This window comes from Limulus polyphemus, unplaced genomic scaffold, assembly GCF_000517525.1.
Source record: "Limulus polyphemus unplaced genomic scaffold, Limulus_polyphemus-2.1.2 Scaffold162, whole genome shotgun sequence".
Classification (NCBI taxonomy): Eukaryota; Metazoa; Arthropoda; class Merostomata; order Xiphosura; family Limulidae; genus Limulus; species Limulus polyphemus.
Genome location: NW_013665772.1, coordinates 970740 through 981643, shown reverse-complemented (window position 1 = coordinate 981643; position 10904 = coordinate 970740). Strand labels below are relative to the sequence as shown.

General features: G+C 30.9%; 1 protein-coding gene across 1 annotated transcript in view; it reads left to right on the top strand.

The window, feature by feature from the left end:
• The window catches only part of LOC106477128 (protein kinase C-binding protein 1-like), a 37143-nt gene that overhangs the window by 6496 nt on the left and 19743 nt on the right, over positions 1-10904 (top strand). Inside the window, exons 4-7 of the mRNA XM_022381425.1 lie at positions 3189-3271; positions 4254-4508; positions 6065-6157; positions 10347-10434. Coding sequence (XP_022237133.1) covers positions 3189-3271; positions 4254-4508; positions 6065-6157; positions 10347-10434 — 519 coding nt within the window. The remainder of the gene's footprint in view (positions 1-3188; positions 3272-4253; positions 4509-6064; positions 6158-10346; positions 10435-10904) is intronic.

Below are 10904 nucleotides of genomic sequence, written 5' to 3'. Positions count from 1 at the left end.
GATACCAAACTTATTGACATAAATTCATGAAATAGCAGTTCAATAAAATTTTGAATGTGAGTCAACAAACGAGATGACAAGTTCTTTCTCCCGTGACCTGCCTGGTAAGGGTTAAGTAGTTTAACATAACATTTAAGAGACAGAAATGGTCCTGTTGGTCCATTGTAGCTGTCTGATCCACAGCCATGATTATTTAAATGTTTGTTGAGCTTTCCCATAAACGTATTGCATCCACCATCTTTTGAAGGCAGTCCATTCCAAAGACCAACCACCATGTTAGAAAAGTAGAATTGTCTAAACTGAAGACGACTCTTCCAAAATTTATTTTTGTACCATTTTGACTATTAAATATGAAAAAAGATGATGCCTCAATATTATCAATTCCCTTAAAAATCTTGAACATTCAATCAAATCTCCTATGACACTTCTTTTTATTAATTTCTAGAGATCTTAACTTGTCCTCATACAACAACCTTTCTATCCCAGGTATCATTCTAGTAGCCCTTCTTTGAACACTTTTCAACAATTCAATGTCCTTCTTAAGGTAAGAAGCCAAAAACTGAACACATTACTCCAAAAGGGATTTAACCAGTGATCTGAACAATGAAATGATAACCTCCGTAGTTTTATATTAAATATTTCTTTAAAAATAACCTATTTTTTAATTAGTAAATAAAAAAAAACTAGATGCAAATATTGTTGGGATAGGAGATAATTCGTTTTTTATGTTAAGGTTTTCATTCCTGTTATTTCTTACCTTTGTGCATATGTTGTTTTCAGAAGAGAAATAGTGGAATCAGAGATGTTAGAATTTAACAAATAGATGACTGTTTCAATTGTATGTGATGTGTAATCATTATTTTAGATAAATATTAATTTTTGTCTGTATAGAAACCGATCTAAAATTTGTTTTAGATTCAGTGCCAACTGTTATTCCATCGCAACAACCACTATGTGCTTAGAGATTTTATGATGATTGTAAACCAGAAAAATAATGAATAAATTGAGTACGAGCATAGATAGAAAAAATTCCCAACTGAACCAAATTAGATACTACCAGTGAAAATACGATTATTCATTACTTGCCTCTGATTTTCGATTCTTTGTAAAAGGTTTCACAGAAAACAAACACATACAAACTTTGTGGCAATGTAAAGCTGTTAAAATTAAATTAGCCTAAGTAATCTAATACTATAAAACACAGTGTGTATCTGTCTGTCTGTCTTTTGGTCACGCACTGATGTCATAGCAACTTATTACGTAATTTAAGTAGTTTGGCTTTCTGTCAACTAGAAGTGAGTAGTTTATGATTGATCAAAAATGAAAGATATATTTGTACAAAAATGTACAAGAAATTGCATCTTTTACACAATTTGAAAATGTATCTTTGTTGAATCATCGAGATACGCCAGGAAGGATATATATATATATACTTTAGTAGACATTTTATACAACATATTAAAAAAGTTAGGTCATAGAATAATAATATAAGTTTATTTATTGGTAGTATTAAGGGCAGTAAGGTTTTAGCCCTAACTGAACTAAACCAGAAAATGTACACAAGTTACAGTGTTAATTTATCTCTTTATCGAATATAGGCCGTACTTAATAAAGGCTTAACTAATGTTAGGACTAAGACAAGTGGACTTACAGATTTCAGTGTCTGTGATTAGAATTCTTTTATATTACTCTAGAAATTCTGTATTTAAAGAAGTACTGTTGAAATAAAGATACCAAATTGGCCACAAATGTTTTGTGGGTCTCTGCTAGTGGCTAATGATAGAGCATGACTTTTGATCAAGAATGAGCAAAGCTACACTAATATTTATAAATATAAAGTTGCTGTAATGAACTTGATAAGCAATGATAAGGAAAACAAGAACAACATTATTATGAAATGCTCACTTGTTTTATTGATTTAAAAAAAAACTGAAAATTATAAATACGTATTTTGCAGTTAAATATTTTATTCACCAGTTATTAATGTGTGAGAAATTTTATGTTGGACAAGTAAATACTTATTAGTTACATGTATGAGTTGATATTCTAAAACATTTTATCTCTATGATTATGTCTTGGATTGCAGTTAGATTTTGTTGGTTATTAGTTTTTCTGGAAGTTTTCTAGAAAGTTTTTAAGTCTTCTTCAGTTAAGTTTAATGCACTTCTTGCAGTTCAACTTATTAGTTTGTTTGAAGATGTGTACTCTCCTGTCCTTTTTTATTTTTTCATTAAATATGCATAATCTTTTTTGTCTTCCGTCTCTGAACTGGTAAAGAGTTTAACAGTAATGACTTTTTTCAAGTGAGTTGAGCTCATTTTGGAAACAATGCGCAATATAATGCCTCTTTATTTTGCTTTAATTAGTAAAGAGCTGGAAGTTAATAATTATAATTTAGTATGAACAGTTTGATCAGGGTAAAGGATAAAAAAATTAAAAATTTTGACTTAGGAAGTTTCTTACTTATTAGATGAAGAACCATTAACGGAGGCTTTGAGATTGATATGGCAGAGTATTGTGTATAAACTGTTGGATAAAGATCATAACGTATCATAGAAAAATAATTTGAATCATTTTCCTTTACCAGATTTAAATATAGTGTCAATTTTCTTCTTTGCTTATGGGGCATTCGACTTACAGTCTGTGAGTTGTGGGTTTGAATCTCACCACTGATCATCTTCACCCTTTCAGCAGTGGAGGCATTATAATGTGACAGTCAATACCACTATTTGTTGATAAAGAGTAGCCTAAGAATTAGTGGTGGGTGTTGTTGATTAGTTACCTTCCCTCTAATTTATCACTCCAAAATTAGGGACGGCTAGTGCAGAGAGCCTTCATGTAGCTATGCTTACAATTCAACAAACTTCTCTGCTTACATCCAAAAATCCACTGGATTTTTCCTCCAATTTCATAAAATTTATCTTTATATGTATTCAGGGTTTGGAGTAATTGCAAAGAAAATATCTGGACTCAGCAAGGATGTCAAAGTACTTTTTTTTGCCACATTTTGTAGATTTATTTTATTTTTCTGTAATATATGTTGAATAATTAAAACCCATCATAAGAATTAATTTTTGAATATAAAATGAACAGTTTAGTTAAATTTGACTGAAGGATTTGACATGTAAATTAAATTCTCAAGTATTTTTTTTCAAAATATTAATGCTTGAACTTGTATTTGAATCTAGATACAAGCTTGCAGTCACAAAAACATGGAACTCAAAATGAAGCTCTTATAGAGACTTCTGCTCAGCCACATACATTAAACAAGGTAAATCCTTGTAATAATAGTTGTAAAGATAAAAAGCCCAATATGTTCCTGAGGAACATACCAGTATTCAAGTTTTCTGAAATTAAATGTTTTAGTAAATCCTCATTGGGCATTTTTTGGAATATTTTAAATCTTTTAATATTACACCTTAATATATTTAAATCAATCTGTACTGAAATTATCGAAGGAAAGTTATTGTTATACCAAATAATTGTTATATTATAAAACTTAATTACTTTGTTATATTAAGTTATTGTTTTATAACACTGAATTATTTGTTAGTTTAACATATTTTTGTATGATGTTTAATCACATTGTTATATCAGGTTGCTATGTTATAACGTAACATTGAAGTACTTTTATTCTGAATATACTGTGGTTACGTGGCAAGTTCATATATTTTAGTGAAAGGATGCAGTGTGTGGCTTGACATCGTTGTTTTTTACTATGTCAGTAAAGAACAAAAATTTAGATTATTGATATAATTTAATCAGTAGATGCATGAATGTTGGCTTAAGTTAAAGCCTTTTTTTTACAATGTGATGCATAAAAATTATGTTAATGATGCTATTCGACATTAGAAAATAAATTACCTGCATAGAAGTTGTAGCAGCAGTTAATAGTAAATGTGTTAATGGACTTTTTGCTACCTCTTAAACAATTTTATGACATTTGTTTGTTTTAAACATACTTTCATGATGCGAACTCCAAATTTGTAAAAATTGTACAGGTTCAGCTGAAAATGCTCTGTTAGCAATATGATGAATCAATGTCATATAATTGTTATATATTTTTGATATATACTGGTATATTAAATACTTCAAATATATTTCATTTCTGTCCAAACAGTTGTTTTAACTTTAATATTCTTTTCTTTACAAATATCTAATTTCCATATTTAGGTGTTTTATGAATCCATTGAAAAAAAAAATGCATCTTTGTATTGTTCTCACCCAAATAGTAAGTTTTGTATATTTTATAGGAGCCAGGAAAAGATGCATTCTGTTGGGTATGTCATAGAGATAAAGTTTCTACCAACTGTCAAATGTGTGCTCGTGGGTATCATTTACAATGTATGCCAAATCGACAACTGTCAGACAGTTGGGTCTGTCCAGAGTGTTGTACTATAATGGTTGCAGAGGAAACTGACACTCGTTCTCCGGCTCTTAACCTTCTGACCATCCCTGAATTTTGTGTCTTGTTGAAGCATATTGTGCAGAGGATAAAGGGTATTGCTGTAAGTGATTTTTTTTAATAGTTGCTACAGTTATTTTATTTTACAGTACTGTAAAAGATTGTAAAAAAGGAAGTAAGTGGAATTAATACCAAGAATCCCTGTTCAGTAATTAATTTTACATTGTAAGTAAGTAGTATTTTTATTTCTAGTAAATGTAGTATATATGATGTTTATTTAATAGAAATCTCAATTGGTTGTTATTCCTTTATCTCTGCATCACCTAAAGCTGCACAGTTGATTTTATTTTGTAGCTTCTCCCTCACCATCAAGTGCTCAAAGGGTAGGCCATACATCACCACTCTGGACAATCTTGCTCCTTTGTTGGTTGTTGCATATAGAGGAATGGTATGATGTAGGATGTCTTGGTGACGTCCTCAGGTTCTTGGTGTTCCTAATTAGGTCTGCTTTGGGAGTTGCACGTTACGTTTTACATATAGCATTTGTTAGACCCATCTCTTTTTTGTCTGTGAGTTCAGTTACAGGTGGAATGTTTGCTCTTTCCAAACTTTCACCATTTTTGCTGATAGAAAAAACTATGAATCATTGTATATTTTTTCTTTTTAAGGTTTCAGATAATTTCTCATTGCTTTTCTTCAAACATCATTTTGGTGCATAAACTTCTCATTTCTTTTTGAATGTAGGCTATAATTGAGTTCTTCTGAATCCCTGTCTTCATATTTAGATACATATATATCATTGTTTGGGACATAATCCTTTTCATTATTTTACCATTAGAGGTACTATATGGTTTACGTGCAATTCTTCACCTTTTTATTTTTTTACCATTAGAGGTACTATATAGTTTACATGCAATAATCCTTTTCATTTTTTTTACCATTAGAGGTACTATATAGTTTATGTGCAATTCTTCACCTTTTCATTGTTTTACCATTAGAGGTACAATATAGTTTACATGCAATAATCCTTTTTATTGTTTTACCATTAGAGGTACTACATGGTTTACATGCAATAATCCTTTTTATTGTTTTACCATTACAGGTACTATATAGTTTACATGCAATAATCCTTTTTATTGTTTTACCATTAGAGGTACTATATGGTTTACGTGCAATTCTTCACCTTTTTTTAAACTTTTGTTTACATTGAAAATGATCAGATTTCACATTCTATGTTTTTTTGTCTCCTTTGGAGATTTAGGTTTTTCTATCTGTTGTTTATCATGTTTAGAAGTGATTATCTCAATATGAATATGTGTTTTCTTGTACTCATTTAGTACTTGTATTATTGATGATTTTTCAGCTGTAGCCTCTTTTTTTTTCAATCTATATTATTACTTAATATACTAGTAGTTCCACTTCTTTGTGAAACAGATATTTCCAGTACAGTTTTCAACACTCCTCAAGGAATGAAATAATTCCTGTTTGGTGCATAATTCAATGAGACAGAGAGCAGTAAGACTTGTGTGTATGTATAATGTAACCATTAATGTCTGTTGTACTGTGTATTTTTTTAATTCTAGAATGTAGAATGAAAATTGTGTTGCCTTATCAATAGCACTGGAACCTGATTTTAAATATTTTGTATGTTTCTTATAGTTGCAGCCTTTCTTGCACCCAGTTTCTCATCAGGAGTTTCCAGATTATTATCAGTATATTGTTCATCCCATGGATTTAAGTATTTTGGAAAAGGTAGGTCTCAATAGCCAAAATTAAAACATTCACCATTATATCATACGGGTCTGCTCATGTTGTTGAGGTGTCTTAATAATTCTTCTTCTAAATCTTACTGTACCTGCAGGGTGTCACTGAAATCCCTTGTTATTATTTTCATTATACAAATGAAAATACTTAGCCAACTTGCATGAAATTAGTGCAAATTTTCTAGTCTGAGTGATAACATTAATGTAGTATTTGAATCACTTTTTAAGGTTGTGAAAATTCTAAGGTTTGTTGTTAAATTGTTTTGAAAAAATGGCAATAAGATATTTCCTTTCACCTTAGACTTACAGTTTTTTAAAAAAATGGTTATAAGTTTCCATTTTGTTTGTCCAGTCGGTTTTGAAATGTCTGGTGTTCCTCAATCTATTTCTTTTGACACTTTATTTTGCTAATTGAGAGTTGTCTTCCTGCTGTATATACACATAGCATGACTGATACAAATATTTACTAATGAACAAGGACATATGTTTTAATATGTTATCTTTGTCATGTATTGCCAAAGGTTTTTTGGGTGAGATCAGCTTATCTAATAATTACCGTTTCAGGAAATTATTGTAAAGAGTTATTGTATCTATGTGTGATGTTTGAACACAACATATTTATTAATCAGTAAAAGAAAATTTGTGTCATCCAAATAGTTTGTAATTGTAGGCCATAGCTTACCATACCTATTCAACCTCATCGTTAACCTTGATCGTTATTGATTTTTAATCTCTACCTACTTTTCAGAGTGGAGGGCCAGTCAAAGTTATCAAAGCTCCTCCTAGCAGTAAAATAAATACGGGTTCAACCAATAAGTTCAAAGAAGGATAAAATAAGCATCAAATAACCAAAAATATTGAAATCTCATATGCATAAGTAAATACAAGTTCAGGAGTCTGTAAAAAGAAATCAAAGAAAATCTATAAGTGCAATATTTCCACTTCAGACATCTACACATGAAAGAATGAAATTTTTAAAGAATATTAATTTTTATTTATGAAATAATTGAGATAAAAATTATAAAATTTTGCAAACTTTTTTCAGTAACAAATGTTTGAAAGTTGATTTACAAGTGTGGATGCATTTGGAGTGACTTGAACATCCACTAGTTGGGAAAGGGTTAATGTGGTGTAGTGCTATCATAGGCCTGACCATCCACTGTTAATCTATGAGGCATACACTCATCCAGGCTCTAACAGGTATCTGATGCACCTTATTTCCTGTTTAAAATCTCAGTCAGTTGACAACAATTGGAAGGATGTGATTGAAGCTTTAAGTTTAACCTTTCCATATGGTCCCATGATGCTTTGTAAAGTTAATGTCTGAATTCATGTTGAGCTTTTCATTACTATTTTGAAACCAGACATAGGTCGTACTTGCAAGAAGCATCATGATGATAAAACATTTTGGCTAGCTGACTAAGATTTTTGCCACAAAAAATAGATATCTATGAAGATTTAGATATGCAGATACTCCCCCACTTAGGTCCATTTCTGATGTGTAGACGGCCTGGTATGGCCAGGTGGTTAGGGCGCTCAACTCACAATCTGAGGGTTGCAGGTTTGAATCCCCATCACACCAAACATGCTCATCCTTTCATTCGAGGGGGGCATTATAATGTGATGGTCAATCCCACTATCTATTGGTAAAAGAGTAGCCCAAGAGTTGGTGGTGGATGGTGATGACTAGCTGCCTTCCCTCTAGTCTTACACTGCTAAATTAGGGACGGCTAGCGCAGATAGCCCTCGTGTAGCTCTGCGCAACATTCAAAACAAACTAACAAACTGATGTGTAGATTGCTGCTCAGTTATTACTTCCTCATCACAATTGTTCACAGTTGGCACAACACATTCATAGTTGAATTGTTCACTTCCCCCAGACTCATGTTGGGCTGTTGTTATAAAGCTGGGTGAAATGCCTTTCAGCACTTAGTACAATTTTACATAAGTTATTTAACAAAATAGTGCTAGGCAATTATGGGGTGGTGTATATACATCACATTTGGGACCTATTCGTATGTGCTCTCATTGGATGTGGTAAAATAATTATAAATTTCTTGCTAAGATGATTTCTAGAACTTTTTCAGTCCTAACAGGTGAAGGTTTGTCATGCTGCAGTAGCACTTTCGTCTGACATAAGCATTTTTAAATGTTGTCATCTGAAGTTCCCAATACCATTAAATGTTCTCATGCAAAGTAGATTATGTGTAACCAAGCATTGTGAATAATTTACCACTTAATATACAACAGGTCCAATAGCCAGTAATACATCCTTTTTCTAATTCACATTATTGGTGCTTTCAGATGCATTGATATTAATAATCTTTGTTTCTGGTATGTGCATTTATACTCTCTGAGTTCATTTACAAAGCACGTTGGATAGACCATGCCATGTAATCAATGAATATCTGTATATTTCTGACAAGCCAATGAATCCATCGGACTTTTTACGTTTATGTTAATGACATTTGAATGTAAACAAAATTATGTAACATGTAATATATGAAATTGGAAAAAGGATTAATAAGAAAAAATGAAGTTTATGAAAAATTGCTAGAGAAATCAGTATGATTGGCTAATGTGTCATCCAGAATATTAAAATATTGGTAGATTGCTCATTGACCCTTTTGAGACGGGTTATAGGTGAAAGGCCATGTCATCTTGTTTGTTGACTAGCATTCAAAATTTTATTGCATTACTATTTCATGAATTTATGTCAATAAGTTTGGTATCAAACTGTAGATTATAATTCAAATTTTAGAACTATGCATTACTCAATTTCTTAATTTAAAAGCAAATATAAAAAAAACACAGATAAACGTCGATTTTTGTGTGTTACGTGATATGTTGAATGCAGCACTGGTGCAAATTAGATCTTTGTGAAGTCAAAATACTAAGTCTATAGTTTCGTACGAATTAGAAACTCAAATTACAGATATTGACAAGCTAGAATATAAAATAAGGTCTTATTTTTTCTATTTGCTAAGATATTGCTCATGTAATAAATCAAACACAGTGGCACCTCGCCCACCTCTTTACATTTTTGGAAATGCTCCCTTATATACACTCACTTCTGTATGTGACATGAATAACCAATTGGAAGCTCATAATGTCCCCTTGTGGTTTTCTCAGCAATTTTAATGGTCTTAGCACCATTTCTTTCTTTTGAACCAATATTTCAATGAGGTAGGTTGTGTCTTTAGTCTGCTCAAAAGTTCATATTTTTTTTTAAGAGTAAAATACATCTTAGTTACTAAGTTTGGTAAATTATAGTTGAATTCTTTGGTATTGATGTAGTAATTTATGATATCCTAGTTATTCAAATGTATGTATAAAACCTAAAAAAAGATATTTTGTTTCATATCCTCCAAGTGCAAAATTTTTAAATGCTTAGCAACCTACATCAAGTAGCAACTGAGTACAAAGGTCGTAACTAGAAGAGATAATTGTTTGCTTTACTTCTTTATTTACTGTTCTATGTTTTAGGGAAAATATGTTTAAGAACTGATTTCAAAATAGCAATAATCTATATACATATATAATGTATAATAATTGAAATGTTACTGTATTTTACAAAATACTAGTTGACTAAAACACAGCCAATACAAGTTACTTTGTACAGAACAAAGGTCAGTTTTATGTTATTTGATATGGTAACATGAGTGCATGTGAGCCGCATCATTGTAACTTCTGTATTGTTAGCCAGGTATGGGTGAAAAGTCAATATAATTAATATATATATATATAATATAGAAATATATATATTTATATATATATATTAATGTGACGGTCAATCCCCCTATTCGTTGGTAAAAGAGTAGCCCAAGAGTTGGCGGTTGGTGGTGATGATGACTATCTGCTTTCCCTCTAGTCTTACACTGCTAAATTAGGGATGGCTAGCTCAGATAGCCCTTATGTAGCTTTGCACGAAATTCAAAACTTCAAACCTCATATGTATTACAAAAATGAATCACATAAAATTATCATGGTGAGTTTCAGTTGTAACTGTGTGTGAATTGTTGCAAATTTTTATTACTGATCATCAATTAATTTTAACTCTATTACCTCATGAACTGAAAAAGATCATTAAGTCTACCAAAAATATTTGATGTGTTGGATCAGAAAGATTACTCTGTTAGATTTTATTTTTATATTCTAATGATGTTTTTTTTTCTCAGAAAGTGAAAGAAAAATGTTATGGTTGTACAGAATCATTTATAGCTGACACAAAGTGGCTTGTACATAACAGCATAATCTACAATGGGCGTAAGTTTTAACCGGTCATTTTATTCATTCTCAAACCTCTGTTCCTGTAGTGAAAAATTATAATTATCATAATAATTTCTTTTCTTTTGTAAAATACAGAATGAAAGTTTGTAAAAAATGGTGTGGCTGTTAACTTGTGAAAATGTAACCAAATTTTGATGTAATGTACATCTAGTGTTGTTTTTAAATTGAAATATAATAACATTTTATACCAAAATGACTTGAATAATAATAATAGTATCATTATTACTAACCTTATGTGTGTGTGTGAATAATGGTTGGAGACGGCTTGAATGGGTAATGAATTGGAAACCAGATTGACAGAACACAATAAAAAACCATACCATGTTTTTCACCATTGCAACTCAAAAACCATAGTGTATCTATTAAAAACACAGTCATTTTAAACAAAGAACCCAACATAAACAAACGAAAAATTAAGGAATCCATCTTAATTGAACAAAACAACC